The following is a 23,896-nucleotide window of genomic DNA, read 5'->3' as shown; positions in this document are numbered from 1 at the left end:
TCAATTTAGCATCAGAGTACATAAAAAATCTAGAAAAGTGTGGCAGTTTGGGGAGGGAGAGATGTTCCTTTGAAAGTAATGTTTTTGTTCTCTCTTGCAGATATTTAAGGAGAGGCAACATTAGAAGGAGTTCTGCCAATAATCTCCTAAATGTTTATGTGTCTGTGTGTGTGTGTGCGCACACACACATACACACCGTACTTTTTGTGTATAAAAATCATATTTAAAAGTGGGGGTTGTCTTATACATGGATAGTGCACAGGGTTGCCATTTGATTGGTTGCTGCTGCAGCTGTCAGCAGCTATTGTGCGTGTTATTGGTTGCTGCATTAATGGGTGGTGTTGATTGGCTGACGCTGTGGTAGTTGGCTGGGTGGCAGCTTATGCTTGAGATGGGACAGACGGGAGGTGGATTTTGCGTTTGCGACGTGTGCGGGTGAGCGATTTTCGGCAACTCCCCCCCCCCCAAAAAAAAAGCTCAACAACTCTGGGCAATCCTCAAAAAAGCTCAACAACCAGAGCCAACAACTCTGTGCCATCTCCTCGCATTTTCTTAAGTTTGTGTTTCCAAAAATAGGAATAGTCTTATACACAGGGGCGTCGTATAGACGGAAAAGTATGGTATTCTGCAACTTTCCTGCATTGCATCAGGGAATGAGATATGCAGGTAAAGAGGAGAGATATGCAAATAGGCTGGCTTGGTTCTCAGTGCCTCCCACCGAGTTCTGTAGCAGGAAGAGAAACCTGACTGAGCATAATGCCCATGCTCTGTCTCCAGAGCTGGAGGTAGTAATGCTTATGAATACCAGTTTCTGGATACCACAGGAGTGGGGAATGCTCTAGTGCTCATATCCTGCTTGCTGACTTGCCAAAGGCACCTGGTTGGCCACTATGAGAACAGGATCTTGGACTAGATGGGCCATTGGCATGATCCAACAAATCTCTTCTTACATTCTTAGTGCTGGTCCCTGACACTGTGGCAGGAGTGGGTGATAATAAGGGCAGGTATAACTCCTCTCTCCAGTAGGGTGCCGAGATGCATCATTTACATTCTCTCATATAACTGAATGGTAAGCGTTAAGAACATAAGAAGATCCTGGCTGCTGAATCAGGCTGAAGGGGGCCCCTGTTCTCACAGTGGCAAATCAAATACCTTAATGGGAAACCCACAATCAGGACATGAGTACAACAGCGGTTTGGGGCAGGCATCAGCTGGCCTACTGCTCCATGTACCCAATTGTCTCTTCTCCTGACCCCATCCCTGCTATACCTGAAGCAGAAAATCCAAATAGCATCTCCCATCATGCTTAAATTATAATCAGCATTACGCTGCCCTCTGAGATGGGCCGTGTCAGCCTATCAAATGGTACAGCTGGCCCCAAATCAGGGATGTGGTGATGCCCATAAGACATAGTCCCTGTGATCTATGACATACCATCCCCTTCAGCCCAGCTTCACACATCCAAAAATGATGGTCTCTTTATATATGAATGGCCACACTGGGTGTATAGCATTAGATCATGCACATAACACATACCGCCCCCGCCCCCCAACTGTCCCACTTTAAATGGGACATCCCAGAATTACAGAAGCCATACTGGCTCATCTAAGCTGCCACTTCCCAAAGTCTTTTGGGTGGGGAATGCTCAGGGTTTCAGAACCAAATGTAGGGCTGCCAGACATCAGGATTCGTCCCTTGAAAATGGCAGAATTTTCAAAAGGCGGCAAAAATGTCCTAGGAAATCTGGGTGTATGGCAGCCCATATCAGAAGTGCTGATTTTTGTGTGTGTGTTCTTTTCTTAAAAAATAAGTAAGAACTTCCTTTTTTGAGATTTTGCCTAAACCAAAAGGCCGCTTTTCAATGACGTGCTTTGAAATAATTTCACATCAACCTAGAAATAAGAGGGAGATTCTCCTCAGAATGGGAAGTGAGAGGTTTTTGGATTTTTTTGCTAGGTATATACGGTATCTATGGTGCTCAAAGGAGACACACACTCTCTTTCTCTCTCCTCTCTATGGTTGTCTGTGTAAGACTCTCTGGTTTAGGTCTATAGTTCTGAAGCCCTGAGCGTTCCCCACCCGAAAGAATTTGGAAAGTAGTGGCTTAGGTGAGCCAGAAGGTGGAGGCGGCTGTGTGGTGGGAGCATTGGGTGGCAGGGAGCAGAAAAGTGGTCCAAGGATTTAAAGGAGGTGGCAGTTAGGAGGAGTGAGAGGGCAAGATGGGGGAAGCAGTAATTGTTAACAGGTTTGTTAAAAGAAAGAGAGCGCAACATCCCCATGCACAGGAGAAGTAGGCTCATGGGGAAAACCTGGTTGTGCAGGTATGTGTGTGTGCATATGTTGCATTTCCTCCCTTTTCTATTCTAGTTCCCAGAACTGTCTTCTGACTGCATAGTGCAAAAAATGTGTCACTTCCGCTTTTTGCCCCTTCCATTTAAAAATGCACGTGTTTGCTGCTCAATTAAATGGTGGTACTTTCAGGGAAGAAATTTTCCACGAGGTGGAAAATAAATTTTAGGTTTCTTATTTGCTTTGGTGTTGTTGTTTTCTTTTCTTTTCTTTTTTTGTAAGAGAGTCACCGAGTGCTTTTGTATTTAATGAAGTTGACAAAACTGAAAAGCTCTCTGTTGTTTTTGTCTCATGCTTCTGTTAAAAGCAGAAGATGCCGTGGAAAACTTTGTGGCTACAACTGCAAACATGTATATGGGGTGGGGATGCTCTCATGCAAGTCAGCTGGCTCCTGCACACATCCCAATTTTGCCTTGCAGAATGTTGGAGGGTATGATAACGGTTGTACTGTATCAATCCATCAACCTCTGATGGATGATTTAGAAGAACTGGGTCCAGCATCACTTTCGCTGATCATGTGTGCCAGTATCCATACTTAGCAGAGTTACATCTCAATGCAGCTCCTTCCTTGGAAGCGTCTTTGGCGTTCGAGGTACACACAGTAGGCAATAAACACTCATGGACGCCATAAAGATTCAGTTAAGTGTAGAGGTTTACTTGACAGGCATAAAAGCATATTGGTAGCAAATATATACAGACATTCACCACTTCCATGGTCAAGGCATGCTTGAGTCCAACAAGAGTCCAAGACTCTCTCTTTGCTTCTCTCACCGCAAGGCGCAAGCAAGAGACTCACAAGTTACAGTGTCATACTGTGTGTGTCCAAAGAAGAGTTCCCATAGAAAATGTCCTTGCTTAAACAAAACAATCTCAGCCTTCTGCTGCTTCTTGAAACTTCTTCTGTGTTCTTCTCTGTTTCTGGAACAAATGATTCTCACACACAGAGAGAAAATATCCAACAATAACATCATTAGCAAAGGCTCCTCTGAAGCCTGCAGTGTGCAATAATTAGTAATAAAATTCACGGTAGGAACAAAATAAATTAGGGGAGAGGGATTTAGGAAGAGTGACCACTTGCATACATGACAGGGAAATGACTGCAACCTCCACCATTTATTTATTTTTAAAGCATTGGCTATGATGAAGAAGGCATTTTATAGCTGCCCAACATTGACTTTAGGTAGGGACCCACTCCTAGTGACTTCTGTATGTTGTTGGACTACAGCTTCCATCAGCCCCAGTCAGCATGGCCAATGGTTAGGGGTGATGGCAATTGTAGTCCAACCACACAATCTACTGGCCTCCCAGTGCTGTGAACTACAACTCCCACCACCATTGACCACTGGCCCAGCTGGAGTTGAATGTAGGGAAATTCAGTTTTGTTTACTTAATTCAGACTTCTCAAATGAAAACAAAGCTGTTATTCAAAATTTACATTTTTCCAAATTTGGGGTTGGAAGTTCTCCATCCAAACAATGTTTATCAAAATGCATACATTATCGGGAAACGTGAATATATATATATATATATATATATATATATATATATATATATATATATGCAAATATGATGTAGAAAAGAATGTATTATGTTAGAGGAAATTGCAAAACAGGTGGAGATGTTAGTCAAAAAGTCGTATAAAAAGTTGTGTCTGTTAGGCGAAATTCATACTAAAAGGCTGGTGGATTTTCCCAAGAATTTAAGAAATCAATCAATTGAGGTGGAGCTATGGAGAAGTGGCTTCAAAGATTGCAAAAAAAGAGGAACTTAGACAGCAGAAATTTATACATCCACCCACCCCTAGGCTGATAGGATGTTGGGAGTCCAGCAATGTCCAGAGGGCACATGTGGATCTTGATCTGATCCAGTTATATGGCGTTTGATTATTAGAGATTCATTTATAGATTCCTTCTTCCATGAGATCTTTCCCTTCCTATTTTTCCCCAGGCCCTCCACGCCATTCTTTGATCTATTGCAGCACAAATACAAAGAGATGTGGATGGACGAGCAGAGAGCCATCATCAAAGCCGAGAAGGCAGAAAAAAAGCAGAAGGTGAGCAGACCTTTGGAGCATAAGAACCTAAGAAGAGCCTGCTGGATCAGGCCAATGGCTCATCTAGTCCAATGTGCTATTCTCACCGTGGCCAACCAGATGCCTGTGGAAGCCTACAAGCAGGACCTGAATGCAACAGCAACTCTCCAGTTGTTGTTCCTCATCATCTGGTATTCCGAGATAGACTGTTTCTGAGTATGGAGGTTTTGTTATCATAATAGATCTCCATAAGAAGAGCCTATTGGATCAGGCCAATGGCCCATCTAGTCTAGCATCCTGTTGTGACAGTGCCAACCAGATGCCTCAATGGGAAATCCTTAAGCAGGAGCACATTCTCCTCCTGTGGTTTCCAGCAGCTGGTTGAAGATATGTGGGTTTTGCCAGGCTCCATGATGAAAGATTGGAGGTATGTTGCTTGTTTATTTCCAGGCCCAACTTAAGGAGCTTGTGTTGGTGTTTAAAGTAGAAAACAACTTAGGCCCCAAATATCTGAAAGACCACTTCCTTTCCTACAGACTTCCTTGGGTGTTAGGATCAGCAGAGGGATCACTCACAGCCTAACCTACCTCATAGGGTTGTTGTAATGAGAGGGAGGATAGCTAAGTATGCCACCTCGGAGAAAAAGTTGGGATATAAATATTGAAATAAATACATGCGTACATTAGGAGGAACATTAGAAGGTGATAGACTCTCCCTCATCTGAAGGAGGCTGGATGGCCAACTATCAGAAACTCTAGCAGTGGATTCCCTGTTGGAGGTGTTGGACTGACCTTTGAGTTCTCTTCCAGCTGTCTGTTTGCAAGCTTCGGGTGAATATGTCTCTGCTAAAATTGATATTTCAGACAAATTCATTGACTCTAACGCTATCAGTCATTTCTGGCCATGATGACAGTGTTCTACCTTCACTGTCTGAGACAATATGCCTCTGTAGACCAGTTGCTGGAAATCACAAAGGGGGAGAGTTGCTGATGCCCTTAGATGCTGCTTGTGATTGGATGCTGGACTAAGTGGTCCTTTTAGTGGCCTACTTCAACAGGACTCTTATTATCTTCTGCCTCTCCGCTGCCTCTGAATCCCAGTTGCTAGGAATCACAAATGGAGAGAGCTGTTATGCTCACATCCTGCTTGCAGGTTTCCCATTGGGGCATCTGGTTGGCCATTGTGAAAATAAGATGCTAGGCTAGAATTGGCCTTTGGCCTGATCCAGCAGCCAGATTCTTCTAATGTTCTCTTAGGCCCTTGTCACTTGATGCAGTACCAAGAGAATCTCTGCTGCAGCAACATTCTGGTTGACAGCACATTAATCTGTGTGCCATACTTGTTTTTAGAAACGCAGAGGAAAGACATATGACACACGCACGACGCTGTTCAGGAGATTCCTGCCTCCAATGCAGGCAGATCCTCTTTGGAAAATGCCCCACTTTCAGAAGGTACGTTGGAGATACAAACAGACTTGTCGCCTTGACTCACTTGTGAACATAGCATTGATTACAGAGGTCCTGAAGAGTTGGCTCGCACCTTGACATTACTCAGACCTCTGGAAAGGCCATAGTTCAGGGGCAGAACATCTGCCTCACATGTAGAGGGTCCTCAACATCTCCAGGTGTGGCTGAGAAAGACTCCCTGTCTGAAACCTTGATGAGGCACTGCCAGACAGTGTAGGCAGCACTGGGCTAGAGGGACCAAGGGTCTGACTCAGCATAAGCCACATTCCTCTGTTCCTGATTAGGAAGTGCTATTGCTCAGTTATCTGAGCATTCACCTTGCATGAAGAAGGTCCCAGGCTCAATAACCAACATCTTCTGGTAGGGCTGACAAAATAGCACCCAGCAGGATTGAACTTTCATCTTGTCAGCTGATGAGTGGACACTTCTGCCCTGCTCTCTGCAGGGGCCTGAGGGGGACTTAACCTCTTGCTTATCAGCTGAGAAGTTAGGGCTAAATCCTCCCACTTTAGATGCATGCACCAGTCGCTTGCAGGGAACTGGTAGGTGCAGGCAATATAGAACTGATCCTCGCCTTTCTGCCCATTTCCCAGTGATGCTGCCTGATGGACAGGTTGGCATGGTTTGAGCAAAATATCCTCATGGGCCAAAATGGACCCCTGACGGGCCACGGTCACCCTTTGGGCTGGAGGTTCCCCTCCCCATTTTGTGTGAAGAGATGCCGTGTCTAAAACTAGTTGAGAGATAAAGAACCAAAAGCAGGAAGAGCCTCGAAATCGCGCATCAACTATCAGCAGCATCTCAATAGCTGCCTGAGCAGGCACACAGTTTCCCTGCACATCCTCTTTCCTACTCTGGGCAAATGTGTCTGTTGAAATGATAGCCGTTTACTTCTACATTTACCTCTACGCCTTGTAAATTAGCACATGCACATTTTTAATGGAAACCTCTGCCCTCGTTGTTCTCACTTTTGCTGATGATCAAGTGGCTGTCCCAGGAGTGGGGGTGTCATATATTTGCAATTCCATACACACACATCCCAGCTTCCCATTTAATGCTACTCTCAGGACAGAAAAAAGGGCTTGCGGATTCCTGTAACGGCCACTCCATGCCATCACAAGCACAGTGCTTTGATCAGAAGAGTGTGGCTGGGTTTTTTAACTTTCTCTCCCCCCCCCCCCCGCCTTCTTTGCCTCGGCCTCGTTGTACTCCACTTATGCCCCTGCCTTCATCTGCATATCCATTTGCATATGTCAGTAATAATTTATCCAGCTACTTGTCAGTGTGGGGTCTGCCACAGCAGCGTGTGTCAGTGGAAGATCACGACCCAGGGGCTGTTCAAACAGATTGCAATCGCTCACTCACAAGCCGGGGTTGGGAGCCTTTGCTTGCTAACTTCACTCCCTCCGGGCCCTTTGCCAAATCCTCCAAGAGAGGAGAGGAGGCCCAGATTTTCTTGGAAGACTGATCCCACTGCCCACCTGTTCTTACGCTTGTGGTGGTTTGAGTCAGTATGATACGTTCAACAAAACCAAGCGGTTTAAAGTCTTCACTTGAATTGTGGCCAGTTCAGCCTGGTGGTGGCAGTGTTTACATCAGGGATGGGGAATATCAGGCCTGGGGACCAAATGCTGTCCCTGAAGCCTTTCTACATGGCCCTTGGGCCTCTTCACAGGCCACACGCCTCACCAGCCCTCATTTGCACCCTCCTCAAGAATTATTTTGCCTTTCTGATTAGAGGTAGATTTAGGGGACTGTGACTGGTTAAGTCACACTGGGCGCAGAGCCTCGGAGGTGCTGTTGGGACACCGCAGCTGTGATTTACAATGAAGTGCAAGAGGGAGAGGGGCATCAATTTTTGGTGTTGCAGAGGGCACCACTGAAATTTGAGACCTCAAGATCTGCCACTGGTCTGACCATGCCTCCTGCATGCATGGATGGAAGATAGAGAGTGGTGCATGTGTGTAGAAACTAGGTAAAATTTACCTTTGTTGCTGTGCCTCCTTTTGCCTCTTATCCAGGCTACCACAGGCATGTGGCTCCCAGAACTGAAGAAGACCCCCCCCACACACACACTGCTTGCCTACATCTTTGAACATTCACCTGCTTTTAATACTCCCCACATGCAGAAAGCTAGTACAGCCGTACCTTGGAAGTCGAATGGAATCCGTTCCAGAAGTCCCATTGACTTCCAAAACATTCGGAAACCAAAGCGCAGCTTCTAATTGGCTGCAGGAAGCTCCTGCAGCCAATCAGAAGCCACGGAAGCCCCATCAAACATTTGGGTTCCAAAGAATGTTCACAAACCAAAACACTCCAGCGTCTGATTACCAAGGCATTCGGGATCCAGGGTAAAACTGTATCGGATCATAGAAATAGCCCTGCTGGATCAGATAAAAATGGCATCTTGTTCACTAGCCTGTTTCTCATAGAGGCCAATGAGAGGTCACTGAGAAAGTCACAAAGAGGTCAGAATAGCCCTCTCCTGCTGTTCTTCCCCAGAATGGATGTGGAGGGGGATTTTATTCAGTTTACATTTTGCAATAAATCTACCTGATTTGCTGTTTACCTAAGGGAGATATGAACGGAAATGATGTCATTCCCTGAAATTTGCACTATTTGAATTTTGCAATGCACTTCTCCCGCCAAGTGAGATGTATGGCAATGCATATGGTGCCAGTTAAGCATGTGTGAGAATGCATATATCTGTGAAAATAACATAAAGATGTGCATAATGGAAAATTGCCTTGCAATCATTTGTATATTAGCATACAAAAATGTGTAGATTCAAAAAAAAAAAAATGTGCTAAAATACTGGTGAACTTTCATAAGGACTTTTTATTTTTAAAATTATGGGCCTTTCAAAATAAAACGTCTTAATGAAAAGATACAATTTTTCTCCTCTTCAAACTTTTTCTAGAGAGACTGAGTAAAGGCCAGATCCCCAAAACATGGAAGACTTCAACTATAATAATATTCCCTAAACCATAGAAAGACCTTGAATGCGTTGACTCACATAGGCCTATTTCTTTGATAAATGCAGATGCTAAATTATTTACAAGTCTTTTAGCTCATAGATCATCTTTGATTTTGCCCAATTACGTTCATCTGGACCAAAAATAAAATGAAATAAATAAAAAATAAAAAATCCACAAACTTAATGTGGATAGGTGGAAAACTGAATTTAAGATGGGGGGGAAAGAATGAGTAACTGCAACTACAGGTCCTCCCATCCCTATTCCTGGTATTCAGAGACGCACTGCTCTGATTTTATTTTGTTTTTATTTAGACCATTTATATATACCAGTTAACTACAATCATCTCTGAGCAGAGTATGAAAAATTCAACATAGTGAGAATTAATTAAAAAAAAAATCAATTGAAATAATCAGTTAAAATTAAGATGCCTGCTGAAATAATACTAAAAAAGTCTCAGTAGCTGCTGGAATTTCACTAGGGAGGGGGCCTGTCTGACCTCAACTGGGAGGGAGTTCCATGAGACTGGGCCCACCATACTGAATGCATGGCTCCTGGAGGATATGAGTTGCACGTTCAAGCCATCAGGGACTGCTATCAGTGACTCCCACAAAGATCTCCATGCTCTGTACAGGATATAATGAGTCTGGCAGTCCCTAATAACCATTGATAGCCATAACCTCTATGGCTCCATCTTCTAAAGCCATCCAAGTTGGCAAGGGTGCCAACTTGAATAAAATATTGGAGGGCCCAGGTAAGCCCCACCCCGCATAATCAATCATATGACACGGTGCATGCACACCATTCAAATCGCAATGCCCATCCATTTTGGGAGGGGCCAGCCTCCTCAAATATTTTATTGGGGAGCTGAAGCCCCCTCGGCCCCTAGGGGTTGGCTCCCATGCAAGTTGGTGATTGGTCTTGTTATCTAATCCATAGTTTTGTCTGGGAAAGCCTTAGGCCTTCAAAGCCTTTCTGTGGGACCCTCAGGTTTCTCTCCAGACCACATGGCCACATGCTCCAGACCACCTTCCTTTTTGTGTACTTGAATTTTGAAAATGCTTCTTGCTTCCCTGGATAGAGAGTAGGGTTTAGTGTGTATAGAACCTAGCCCACTGCACAGAGATGACATTTGCATCCATTGCTCCGCCCACATTTGCCTCTGGCCCCACCCACCACTAACACATGCCCCTCCTGCCCATGGAAGGTTGCTCCGAGGGGCATGCAGCCCTTGGGCTGTAAAAGCTTCTGCATTCCTAAGCTATGCACTGTGTGAATAAATACTTCCCTTTGTCTGGGGGGCAGCATCACTCTAGTTGCCTTCACCCATGCCTGGTGTAGTGTTTAGTGTGCCGGACTAGGACTTGGGAGACCAGGGTTCAAATTTCCACTCGGCGATGAAGCTCACTGTGTGACGTTGGGCCAGTGACTCACTCCCAGCCTAACTTACCGCACTGGGTTGTTGTGGGGATTAAATGAAGACAAGGATCTGGGAGACTGGGGTTCAACACACACACATACACACACACACACTGCATTTGGCTATGTAGCTCACTGGGTGTGATGTTGAGCAAGTTACTGCCTCACTCAGCTTACAACCTACCTCACAGGGTTGTTGTGGGGATTAAATCGTGGGGGAGATGAAACATGTATGTCACCTTGAACTCCTTAGAGGAAAATGTGGGATATAAATGCAATAAACAAACAAACAAACCATTCATTCATCCTCCTGGACCACTCAGAAGGATTTCTCTGCAACGGAAACCCTTCTCCTGCCCCCCACCCCACTGCCCACTTAATTGCTCTCTGTCCACCTTTCCTGCCCTCCGGGCCAAGCCTCTGTGACATTACACAGTCATTCAGTCACTAAAGGCTAGACAAATTGAATATTTTTTCGCATTCGGATGCAGAGTTCAGGCCCCAGTGCCCCAGAATAATGGCACATGCTATTAAGCCAACCGTTTGATTTACAGGATTTTCATGCCGCCGTTCCGATTTGGTTCTTATTTGGACGTCTCTTTGCGGGAAAATAGCCCTAATTTGTGCCTCCTGGGACCCTACGGGGCTTGCTTGTCTCCCCGCCAGTTCACTGACCTAACAGGAACAGGCGGGGGGAAGGTGCACTGGATTAGCAAAAGTTGCTGAACTGTAGTATATCTGCCAGTGCAGACACAGCAGCAATTGCTTAGCATCACATAACTCTTTGGGAATAGGAGAAAATTAGCATCCTGTCCACTCCGGCTAACAACCTCCAAGAAAGAAAGCAAAGCAGCTCTGTGTAACATATTTCTGTAACATACATTTAAAGCACTATTTTACCAGTCATGGCTTCTCTCCAAAGGATCCTGGGAGCTGTAGTCTGTTAAGGGTGTCGAGAGTTGCTAGAAGGCCCTATTCCCCTCAGAAGGTACAGTTCCCAGAGTGGTTTAAGAATCCATCCCTTTTTCTGGTGATCTCTGGCCATTGTAGCTCCGTGAGTGGAAACAAGGCCTCCTAAGAACTCTCAGCACCCTAAATAAACTACAGCTCCCATAATTCTTTGGAGGAAGCCATGATTGCTTAAAGTTGTATGATAATGCTTTATTGTTTGTTTGTTTGTTTGTTTGTTTGTTCTTTTAATTTGTATACTGTCCTTCATCCAAATATCACAGGCCAGTTCACAACATAAAAATACAAAACAAGAACACACAATGCATAAGCGCTTACATATAAAGTCCTTTGGCCAATTGAACAAGCTATGGGGTATTGTTTTTGGTTTTTATTATGGTATCATAGAATTGTAGAGTTGGAAGGCACCCCAGGGGTCATCCAGGCCAACCCCCTGTATGCGTGGATCTCAACTAAAGCATCCATGACAGATGACAGTATGCATTTTTGTGTTTTTATATAGTAAACCATCCTGTGATCTTCAAATGAAGAGCACTATAGAAATCTTAAAAATTAATGGTAACAACTCAATAACCCCCTTCTACAAACACATTTAGACCATAGAATGTTTAATCAGTCAAAGCTGCCTAAAGATACATAATGAAAGCACTGGGCGCACCTCCCTTGAGAGGGCACTCCACAAGTGGGAAGCAACAGCAGAGAAAGCTCATTCACATTCTGCCATCCTCTGCAGCTATCACAGAGGAGATGCACAAAGAAGAGCCTCAGGTGATGATTGGGGGGTCTTGGTTCATTGGCAACGCAGCTACAGCAGTAACTCGCCTCTCCAAAAGGACATGGGGAAATGTGATGCTAACATCCAGTGAAGGCATACCAGGCTTACATGTTGAACATGCTGCAGTCAGGTAGTGAGTTTTGGACAACTTACACCTGCCAGGAGTGACACCTCAGCACCTTCTATATTTGCTGTGTCGGGAAGATTTTGGGCATCACATGGCAGGACAGAGTTTTAAATGAAGATGTGTTCTCCCAAGCCCACATTCTCAGCATGTTCACATTCCTGTCTCAGCAACATCTGTGTTGGATTAGTCATGTCTACAGAATGGAAGATGGTGGGATCCCCAAGGACGTGCTCTACTGGGAGCTGGCTTCAGGCACCAGGCCTGTTAGCAGACCAACTCTATGTTACAAAGATGTCTGTAAACATGACATGAAGGCTGGCAACATCACACCTTCAATTTGGGAATCCCTTGCAGATGACCGCAATGCCTGGAGGCAGGCAGACAGGTTCATACATCCATAGCCATAGCCAGAGGAGGAATGACTGCTGGGAAGATTGCAGAGAGAAGAAACATCATGGTGCATCTGCAGTAGCACAACCAAGCGCCTTCATCTGCCCCAGCTGCAACAAAACATGTATCACCTGTATCAGTCTCTACAGCCACAGCAGACACTGCAACCTTCCAACAGTTTGACTTCACTCCCAAAGGTCTATTCCACCATTGTCCTCTGAGACCGACAGATGCCAACAACTAGACTGGTTTATATGTGGAGATGCGGTCCTTGAGGTATTGTGATTCTCAGCTGTTTAAGGCTTCATAGGTCAAAACCAGCACTTCGAATTGGACCCAGAAACTAATTGGCAGCCAGTGCAGTCAGGCCGGGATTGCTGTAATATGCTCAAACCTGGATGGTGAATTCTGCACCAGCTAAAGTTTCCAGACTGTATTCAGAGTCATATAACACATTGGAGTAATTTAACCTACAAGTGACCAGACCAAAGATGACAGAAGTTAGGCAATCCTTGTCCATTTAGGGGCACAGCAGAAGCTGATGGAAGGCACTCTGCACCACCATGGTGATCCAAGCCTCAAGTGACAGAAGTACCCCCAAGCTACATACCTGCTCGTTCAGAGGGACTGTAACCCCACCAAGAACAGGAAACCTTCCATCCATCCAGTGTAGGGAACCACCCACTAACAGTGCCTTATCTGGGTTGAGCTTCAGTTTGTTGGCAGCCCATTGCCAAGACAGGACCACAGTCCAGCACATCCACTGCCTCACTTGCAGTTGTAAAGGGATAGCACTGTATGTCATCAGCATATTGCTGACAATGTACTCCAAAGCTCCAAATGACCTCACTCACTGGTTTCATGTAGATGTTAAACAGCATATGGGATAAAATTTAACTTAGAGGAACCCCCACATTAAAGGCTCCATGAGACCAAAGAGCATTCCCCAAGCATCACCCTCTAAGAGGTAGGACTGGAACTGCTGCAAATCAGTGCCACCCACCCACCCACAGCTTGGGTAGTTGCTCCAGAAGGATGCTATGGTTGATGGCATTGAAAGCTGCTAAGAGACGAGGACAATTGATAGTGACACATTTCCCTTGTATCTCTCCTGACTTCATACTGGGTGACCAAAGTGGTTTCTGTGCCAAAATCCGAATTGACGTGTATGTAGAAAATCAGTTTCCTCCAAGAGTGTCTGCATCTGGTCCATGACCACCCACTCAAGCGTTTGGCCCAAGAAAGGGAGATTGTCAGCTGGCTGGTAATTACTTAGATTTTCCAAATCCAGGGAGGGCTTCTTAAGGAGTGGTTTTAACCAGTGCCTCCTTCAAGCAGGCAGGGACCTCTCTGCCTCACAAAGAGGCATTCATCACCTTCCTGGCTAGCTGTCTCCTCCTGTTTTATCAGCCAAGAGCGGCAAGGGTCCATTGTACATGTGGTTATCTTGACTGATCCAAGTACCTTACCCACATCCTCAAACCTTACCACCTGAAACTCATCCAATTCAACAGGACTAGACAAAGTTCTGGACACCCCTTGAGAGTCATTTGCTGTAACATCGGAATCAAGCTCCCAGTGGATACAAGAAGCTTTATAGACCACAGCAACTCCCCTTCTTGAACCCTCAAGTTTGCCCTGATGCTGTACTGAGTACCCAGGTGGGCACTGGTGGCTGAGACCAACTCCATGCTGCTCATTCATTCAAGTTTCAGTGATACAGACCAAATCAGCCTCCTCATCCACAATTGGGTCATGGATGAGGGAGGTGGAATCGTCCACTCTATCAACTTTTCCAGAACAATCCTAGTCATCAGAATTTGACACCCACTGCAGGATCTGATACTAACTCACATCTGCATTCTTCTTGAAAACAAACAATGGAGGCTTAACAGAGAGAGAGAGAGAGAGAGAGAGAGAGAGAGAATGTATTTTACATTTCCTCAATTTCTCAGAAGGAGGGGCCCATCCTCCTGGGCCTGGCATGTCAGGAAATTAAAAGTCTGGGGTTTTTTTGTTTTAAAATGAGTTGGAGTTGCTACACTGTGGGTCAGTATAGGTTGTCTTGCTTACTGTTGGAATTTTGCATTTTCTCTTCTTTCTACATGATGGAACTGTTTCAGAAGGGGACTCATTGACAAGCCATCTCATATAAAAGGTTCGTAAGGGGAGTTTGTGGATATTGAGGAAACACATGAGGCAGTCAATATGTCCTGTTTGCAGGGACAGGCCTCTTGTTTCAGGGATGAGGAGCCTGTTTCAGCCCAAGGGCGGCATTACCTTTGGGGCAACCTTGCAGGGGCCACATTAGTCATCAATAGCATCATCCTTCATTAATTTGTATAATCTTCTCTTAAAGCCACCCAAACCTGGTGACCATCACTATCTACTGAGGGAGTGAATTCCATAGTATAAGTGTGAACAAGTATTGCCTTTCTTCCACCCAGAAACTTCCAATGCTCAAGTTCTGGCATTATTCACTATTATTTATCTCATAAAATTTAGACAAAAAAAGCAGATTAAATTCACATCAGCTTTCTAAACATCTGAGTCAGTGCACCATAATGGTTGGCATGTTGGACTAGGACTTGGAATAGCAGGGTTCAAATCCCCATTCACCTTGGGGCAAGTCACTGCATCTTAGCCTAGCCTACCTCACAGGGTTATTGTGGGGATTAAATGAGGAGGTGCGAATCATGTATGCCACCGTGATCTCATTGAGGGAAGTGGTGGGATATAAATGCAATAGATTATAATAGGCTTGCCTAAACAAAAATGCTTCTATCAGGTGCCAAAAAGGGTACAGTTATGAGAAAGGGGCTGACCAACAGTGGCCCTCTGATCACGTGTACTTTTCCTGAGTTTGGTTCTGTTGCAGACAGAGATAACATCAGCTTTCTCAAATATATATATTTTTAAATACCTGCTACCACGCTCTCTGCCACTTGTCACAGCATTTGTTGACAACCCTATTGAAGGTGGCTCTTGGCGTGATGGAGACCGATCTTTCACTCCCAGACAGTTTATGAAAAGGAGGGGGGTTTGAAGGGACGGGGGGGCGGGGTAGAGAAGGCTGAGAACACATCAATACCAAGGATTTTTTTAAAAGGACCTCTGCAGCCGCCATCAGCTGATGAGGCTCCTCACCTGAGCCCCCCAGCGCACCGCCTCCAATTAAATCAAAATGGTCTGTTTTTAATGGTCTTTTACACTGACAAGTGGGCGATCATTCTGGGCCACGCTAGCTGTCAGGCATCCGAAGCAAAATCTCCGTTGATAATGCCCAATGGTTCCAATTAGGAACCGAGGCCGCGCCTGGCGCGCTAACGATCCCCCAGCTTCCCCCTAGGCCCCTTCGGCGCTGGCTGTTGCACGGTACCTCCGCCTCCTCTGCCACAAATTACTGACACAAAACGGAGGCGCCCCGGCGTCTCCTCACCACGCCAGGCCCAGGCTTGTAGGGCTTAATGAGGCGATGGAAGTTTTTTTTTTCCTCCCGCCTTTCCCGCTAAAATCTTTTCTTGTTTGACAGCTGCTCGAGTGTTGACCTTATAAAAGATTTAGTGTTTCTCATTATTTTCTGCCAAGCCTCGCAAGTGATGGCTTTTGCGGATATCATTTGCATCCGTGTGTGTGTGTGTATACAGAGAGATGTGGTATAGGGTGTGTACCTGAGCACATCTGTGTGTTTCCGGGTTCCAGGGGCGACACTGTTGTTCCCTTCTCCGATAAAGGCCTCGTGTCTTTAAACTCCCCCAGGCCACAAAAATAAGAGATGGGTTTGCCAGGGAAGAAACTCAAATTAGTAGGTGCTTTAACAACAACAGCAACAAAACACTCACAACAAGTGCCAGCCCTATGAGGCCAGAGGCAGAGGGCCTCAAGCACTCCGGAGCAATGTATGCATTCAGGAGGAATGCTCATGGTATGCAGGAGGCAGGGAGTTGTGCATTCCCCGCCACATCAAAAACTCACCGCCCTGGGAAAGCTAGCACGTCACCAAGACAGGATCTAGCTTGGCTTATCTTCACAATCTGCTACTTTTTCTGTGGATAAGAGAGGTTTGTTTTGTTTAGTTTTGTGGGATGAGGGGCACATCACCATTTCAGTGTTTTCTGTCTGGCTGTGCATCTTCCTCGTGCATTGAGACATCAGAAGGGAATTTGGCACAAAATATTCAGAGCACACCATTCCCAGCTCTCCTGGCTTGGCATGGTCTAGGGAGGGCCAAATCGCACCACTTGCATGTGTGTTTGCCCTTAAGCCTGTCGTAACTGTGATTCCTGGTGCATACTTAAGATCACATTTGCACTTCAGGCTGAGAGGGGCAAGTCAGGTCAATCTGTATAGGAATGATCCAATATAAAAATTCGCAAACCTACCTAGAAGAGCAGTTTTCCTAGATTTTGGCATTCCTGTTCCTGGTAAAACGAAAACAAAACACTGCTCCTGGTTTTTGTTTAGGGGGAGATTTTGTTTTCATTCTTACTATGCAGTAGCAGAGTTTATGTATTTATTTAATTTACAGGCGGTGACCATTCTGTGTGTGTCTGTTTGACACGTGACCACTGATGCTCGCATTGTTTTTGGCCCCGGAAGAGGGCAGGGGTGGAATGGGCTTACGCACGACTGCTGACGTGCACAATGAACCAGAACACAACTCCCGCACAAGGAGGGAGTTGCCTGTATTTATTGCATTTACGTCCCACCATTCCACCATGGATCTCAAGGTGATCCACGGTTCTCCCCCTCCTCATTTAATCCCCGCAACAACCCTGTGAGGTAGGTTAGGCTGAGAAAACAGTGACTGGCCCAGGATCACCCAGTGAGCTACATGGCTGAGTGGGGATTTGAACCCTGTTCTCCTGGGTCCTAGACCAATACTCAAACTACTAGACCACACTGGCTTCTTAAGTGACTCCCATCCCACCCTGGTCTACAGGTGTTAAATCTCTGATAGGGGTGGGTAAGAGGAGCAGCAGGGGTGTAGGAAGGGGGGCAGTGGGGGCGGTCTGCCCCAGGTGTCATCCATGAGGGGGGTGACAAAAAGGCACACCGCAGGGGGCTCGCCCCGCTGACCCCGTGCGTAGCAGCTCCCCCCCCCAGGTGCACGGCATGGCCCCCATTCCGAGCACCCATGCAACTAACTCCTCCACTGAGGAGAAGCAGTTGTACTTTGACTCAGTTACATACTAGAATGCCTGATTTTGGAGAGGAGGGGTTGCACCCAAATCATGATTAATGTTATACACATTATTTACACACACACACACACACACACACAAGTTTATTTTCATAATGTACTTGATGAGATTATTTGATTTGGTCTTGAATCAGAATCAGGTATTGGAGGGGACTCAAAGAGCATTCTAGTCCAACCTTTGAAATGCGTATGAGTGGTTAAAATCCTGCAGAAATTTCATCAGAAATCGAAAGCTCTCCATGTTAGGCACCCTCAAATGTCCTTGTTCCAAAGCCAGCAACAAGTTTAGACTTCCTGAAAAATAAAACCACGAATATTGACTGACGGAGTCTTATCCAAACCTGGGATGTGCTTGTTTTATCATTTTAAAGCATTATTTTGCTACAACTGTTGTTGTTTTTTTAGTACAGGGGTGGCTTAGCGATGTGTTTCATGCTCCTGGTACTTTGTTCTGGCCCTAACACCAGGGGTGCCCATGGAATCTAATCTGTTTGTATTCTAATACAAACTGACCTCTTAGAGTCCCAGCCTTACTGGGATCCACAGGACTCCAGGGAACTGGGAACTCTGACGGGCAGCCAATCCTAGCTGGGAACTTCCTACACAACTAGCCTGAGTACAACCTCCACTGCAAAGGAAAGTGGACTACCTAATATCATGGCAGCCGTCAATGTCATTAACAGGTGATTGACTCTGCCCACCTATGGTCAGTGATCTGGGTGAATTTAACATCCATGCAGAGGCTGTTGCTAGACCAGCTCAGGACTTCACAGTCTTCATGGCAACCATTACACTGTCTCAGATTGTCATCTATCTAAAACACTGTGCCGGGCATGATTTAGTCTCTGCTCAGAGTGATGTGAGGGATGGCTTGAGGGTACAGGATGCTGGTGTCACACTGCTATGGTCTGAGCACCATCTGGCAAAATTTGGATTGGTGGTGGCAATCACACCCCTTGTTTGGAAGGTCCATCTCCCAGGAGACTGATGGAACCTGATGGATTCCTGAATGTTCTGTGGGATTTTCCAGTGGTGAAAGCCAACAATCACAGTGAAGCCATGGTCAGAATGATGACAACAATTAATTTATATATCACTTACTTGCCAAAAAGGCTTCTAAGAGGTTTAAAAGTGTAAAACCACTGGTAAAAATAAATCTGCAGGTAATTAAAATATACAAGAAAGAAATTCTGTCAGAATGTTTAAAACCTCAAAAATTAAAGTTTACAGTACAACAAACCTTTAAACAGCATAGCAAGACAATGCAACAATTGAAATTATTCAGTGAGGAGGTTCAGGTCAAGTTGGAGGTCAGGGGAACAGTTGTCTAAACAGGCATGATTTCAATAGCCAGGGGAATGCCAGTGCTGATGGGGCTCTCCCATTTCTGCAGGGTAGGCATTGCACAACAATGGTGCTATCAGTGGAAAAAGCCCACCTCCACATTCCTGTGTTAAGAAGAGACGGGTGGTTTACACCATTGGCCCTGTGTCCACTATCAAAGCAGCCAGAGCTGTGCATTTCAGGATCCCACCAACACATTTGGCAGGGTATTCGTGTGTGTGTCACAGCTGGGGAGAGAAGGGTTACAGAGTAAATGTCATTTTATTTTCCAATACAGAGTTTAGAAGCAGAACAAGGGGTGATTAGGGTCTGACAGTTTTAATGCACAATCCTGTCGCTTTCTGCTGTCAGATACAGACCTCTAACCTCAGGTTCCCTTGCTGTGGCTTTAACGACTGACCTGGGATTAATCCATACTTTTCAAGTGCCCCTAATAATGAGAGAAACTCTCATTTTTTTTTTCAGAGAAATAAATAACTGGCATTATTCCTCTCTGGTGCTGAGACTAGGAATGTTCGTGCCCAGGCAGGCATTTTGCTCCCAAGAAACAAACCAGTTCATACAAATTCAAAGAAAAAACTGTCTCTGAGAAATCTCAAACAAGAGTATAATGTGGGAAATACAACTGGACTGATTTGGAGATTATTTGGCAGACTCAGGAGCCAGAGAGTATCTACTACTGAAAGGCTCACAGATGCTCACATAAACCTAACCTTTTCAGACCTTATTGTATCAAAACAACAATAGGACTGCTATCTGGTGCTTTCTAATCAGCATGATCTGGCCAGAGTAAAAGAGTTTCCACTTTCTCCCACCACTGCCTCTACAGCAGAGTTTCATGGCTGGATGTGATTCACTGTGTTAGTCTGTATTAGAGGCATTCCACCAGGCCAGCTGCTCATACTAAGCCTGACGGTTGCCTTTTTCATCTATTGCCTTGGAAGCATTTCTCCACATCCACCTCCCTGCCAATTTCTACAAGGGCCACCCTGATAACTCGTAGACATCCAGCCAGGTTGGACAGATAAAAGGAAGTACTGCTTCACGCAGCACATTTTTAAACTATGGAACTCACACCCACAAGAGGCAGTGATGGCTACCAACCTACACGACTTTAAAAGAGGATTAGACAAGTTCATGGAGGAGAAGGTTTTGGATTGACACTAGCCATGATTGCTATGGTCAGGGGCAGTAATGCTTCTGAGTACTGTACTGTTTGCTGGAAATCGCAGGAGGGGAGAGTGCTCTTGTGCTTGGGTTCTGGTTGAGGGTTTCGAACTGAGTCATCTTGTTGGCCACTGTGAGAACAGGATGCTGGACTAGATGGGCCATTGGACTGATCCAGCAGAGCTCTCTTGATGTTCTCATGAGACAAAGGGGGAGGAAGCTGATAGACAAGGGCCACTCCTGGACTAGATGTAAGAAGGCAGGTAGATGAGGACCAGCTGGAGGAGGATGGAGGGGGAGGGGAATGGCTGCACCTGTCATTGGCTCTGACTCCACCTACAGTTGGTCTCCCTACCTTCTTCCCCACGACTCCCAATTACCCACAACTACTACCTGACTCCTCATATCTTAGCATGCACTGGGTGTGATTCCTGGCAAAAAGGAGCCCAGGTCGGATCAGGGACTCATACAGAGATGCAACAGAGACTTCCCTCTGCGAATGACGCCTTGGGCTTACATTATTCTAATTATTAAGGCTCTAACAATGTCTTTTTTTTAGCATACACAGCAGACAGTTTGGGAATTCGTATTCTGAAAATGACATTGATGCAGAACCTAACAGTGTCTATCTGCTTAGTTCGAAGGGAGCTAAGGGAGATCTACCACCCTCACCCTCAAAAAAAAGAAAAAGAAAGAAAGCCTGATTATACAGGAGTCTAATTATGGATTTAGATATCTAACTTGGAAAATGCCAAGTGATCTGCTCTAATGAGATTTGAGGACTTAATACCTGAATGTCCACAATTATCTTTGTAGCTGGAGGTTCGTCTGCCAATCAGAAAATTAGCCTTTGGTATCGGAGTAGTTCATTAAGCCTTGTTGATGATGGTAGGATAAGGTTCCCAAAATGGACCCGAGACAAAGGACTTAATCAACCATTCCCAGAGGGTGGGAAGCCTCATGGGCAGATTGGATAGCTAGAGGCAAGGAAACACCATTGAAAACAGGCAAGGATAGGTCGGTCTCTTAATTCTCCTAGACCTCTCCTAGGGAACTGCCTCAGACCAGGTTGAAAGTTGTTGCATCTAGACCAGTGCTTTCTACTCTGTCTAGCAGCTACCCTCAAGGGACACTGGCAAAAACTATTCTGTTCCGTTACCTGTTCCCCATTCTGCCTGAGTTAGGAGTGGGGGACATTTTTTAATCCCCATAATCCCCTCTGGGCAAGCTTCCAGGGTCCATGTGCAGGTAGTGGGTGGGCCCAGAGGCAAAAGTGGGTGGAGCAACAAATGTAAATGTTACCTGGCAGCTGTATTAATATTATTATTATTTACTCACTTTTCCCATACAATTAACTCAAAGCAGCTTTCAGTAAGCTCCCACTCACACCCCATCCATTGCTCCACCCACTTTTGCTTCTGGCCCCACCCACCACTGTGATGTGGCCCCTTAAAGCATGCTTGAAAGTGAATGTGGCCCTCAGACTGGAAAAAGTTTGCCACCTTGTGCTGTAACAAAGAAGTTGGTAGATACACATCGAAAACCCACCTGAAAAGTTACACAAATATCCTCTTGTCTTCCATGGCTCATTTATGGCCTCTGTCTCCAAGTAGGAAGTCTTAGTCCTGCCTTTTTTGTGAATATGGAGGTGCTTTAGATTTTAGCATTAACTCTGTTTTATGTTGGTTTTAATGAATGTTTGTAAGTCGCTCTGAGTTCTTTTGTGTAAGAAAAGAGACTAATAAGTAATAATAATAATAATAAGCATAATAATATCATGGCAGCTTGAATAGTAATTGCAACTCAGTAGCAAACAGCCCCAAATCTTACATGGGACACTTGGTACCATTCATATTGGAATATAATGGGAAAAAATTATGCATAATCTGATATTTTGACAGGGACTAGAACCTATCTATATGATTTGGCATTCCTTTATTACATATACAGTGGAAACATCATTTCAAGACAACCTTCAGCAGCAGCCTGGCAAATCTGCAAAATAATAATAATAATAATAATTCTTTATATGAAGGCAACTTTTATCCTTGATTTCTTCATTGATGGCTTGGACTTTGTCATTCAATCCATATGCAGGTGTACTTATTCTCAGGACCGGCCTACCCGCCGGGTGGGGTAGGGAAACCACCTAAGGTAGCAAAAGGCCAAGAGGCAGCAGCCCCATGGGGACCCTGCCCACCCCACCACTGGCAGCAGCAGCACTGGCTTCTGGTGAAATCTTGCATGCTCTCAGTGAATGCTACTGCCGCCACTTTGCAGGCAAGTGGCAGACAACCCAGTTAAGCGAGGCAGCAGCAGGGTAGCTACATTACCGTTTCGCCTACGGCAATGAAACAGAACATGTGTCCTTTACTTATTCCATGTGCTTAGTTTATAGTTTCATTTTTCATCTTTTAATATCCATCATTATAATTGTTTTCTCTGTTTTATGCACATTATAAAATTAAATTTAAAAAATCATTGCAGCAACAACGATAATTTGACCAATGTCCATCTCATCTCCCTCCAGATATGTCCACACCTCTCCACCTTCCAAGACAAGGAATCGTACCAGAGGGCTCTGAAGGCCTTCCAGTCAGAAATCCCTGTGAGGCTTGGGCCCCTGGCGCAGGGCCTTTACACCACCACTGCCTGCTAAGGATCATCCAGAGGAAAAAACAGAGAATAAAAGCTCCAGCTTCTGCACAGCCTGGGCATCCTACTATAATCTTCCATTGCATGTTTCAGATTTCAGGTCTATGTTTGTATTTGTGAAGTTGATTAAGCTTATAATTGACTAAGCACCTTCTGTCTCTACATTAAACATTTATTCAGTTAATTCATTTGTCAGTTCATTCACTGGAAGCATTTTTTATTTTAGTTTATTTAAAAAAAACCTCTGCTGTTGACCAAAAAATGGTACTGTACCAGTAGCTTGCATAAGGTCAGGAATGAACAAAGCAGTCTCTGCCCCAAGCCCCTTACAAATCTAATAGCCCAGAGTTCATACTGCAAATACATTCTGACACTTTTAATGTCTCAGTTTCTTGTTTTTTTCTGTAAGCTGCTTAGAGGTTCTGTTTGCAATCAAGCAGTGTATAATTTTTGTGAAATAAAAGAAGAAGAAGATAATGAAACAACACTATGTCATTCGCAGCTTTTAAAGAAGTGTGCTTAACATGACCACCACCACCCCGAAAAAAAATGTTTATTGGTTTTTCAAAAAGGCAGCATGTGAGTAAAATAAACAATACATGAAACAAAAAAAAGCACGTATAGTGGAGCACTTATGCCAGTTGTAGAAATAAAGGTGTGGTTCAGTTATGTGTATTACAATAAAGAAAGTTCTTTGGAGGAAGCTGCCTTCAGAGTGCCTCCTACCATAAGAGACGGGATAAAGTCACATGGAGACCAAGTACCCTCTCCATCACAATTCTGCTTACAGAATTCGCTCCCACCAGAGGCAGTGATGGCCACCAACCTCAACAGCTTTAAAACAGGATTAGACAAATTCATGGAGGAGAAGGCTATCAATGGCTGCTAGCCACGATGGTAACTAACTACTTTCAGCAGCCAGAAACACCATAACCAGACACTGGAGAGACCTGTCAGGAGTAAGCATGGACCAATAGTACCAAATAGTATGGGAAACAGCCCTACTAGAAAAATTAACTAATAAA

At 45.0% G+C, this 23,896-nt stretch overlaps 1 protein-coding gene across 1 annotated transcript in view; it reads left to right on the top strand.

The window, feature by feature from the left end:
• Positions 1-23,055, top strand: part of CFAP77 (cilia and flagella associated protein 77) — an 89,790-nt gene extending 66,735 nt beyond the window's left edge. The window contains exons 4-6 of the mRNA XM_081897203.1: positions 4,297-4,402; positions 5,731-5,832; positions 22,747-23,055. Of these exons, the coding sequence (XP_081753329.1) occupies positions 4,297-4,402; positions 5,731-5,832; positions 22,747-22,875 (337 nt within the window). The 3' untranslated portion in view covers positions 22,876-23,055. The remainder of the gene's footprint in view (positions 1-4,296; positions 4,403-5,730; positions 5,833-22,746) is intronic.
• The last annotated feature ends 841 nt before the right edge of the window (positions 23,056-23,896 follow it).

Source organism: Podarcis melisellensis (genome assembly GCF_964234715.1).
Source record: "Podarcis melisellensis genome assembly, chromosome: Z".
NCBI classification, from domain to species: domain Eukaryota; kingdom Metazoa; phylum Chordata; class Lepidosauria; order Squamata; family Lacertidae; genus Podarcis; species Podarcis melisellensis.
Note: the sequence above shows the minus strand (reverse complement) of the source record. Positions and strands in the feature narration are given on the sequence as shown.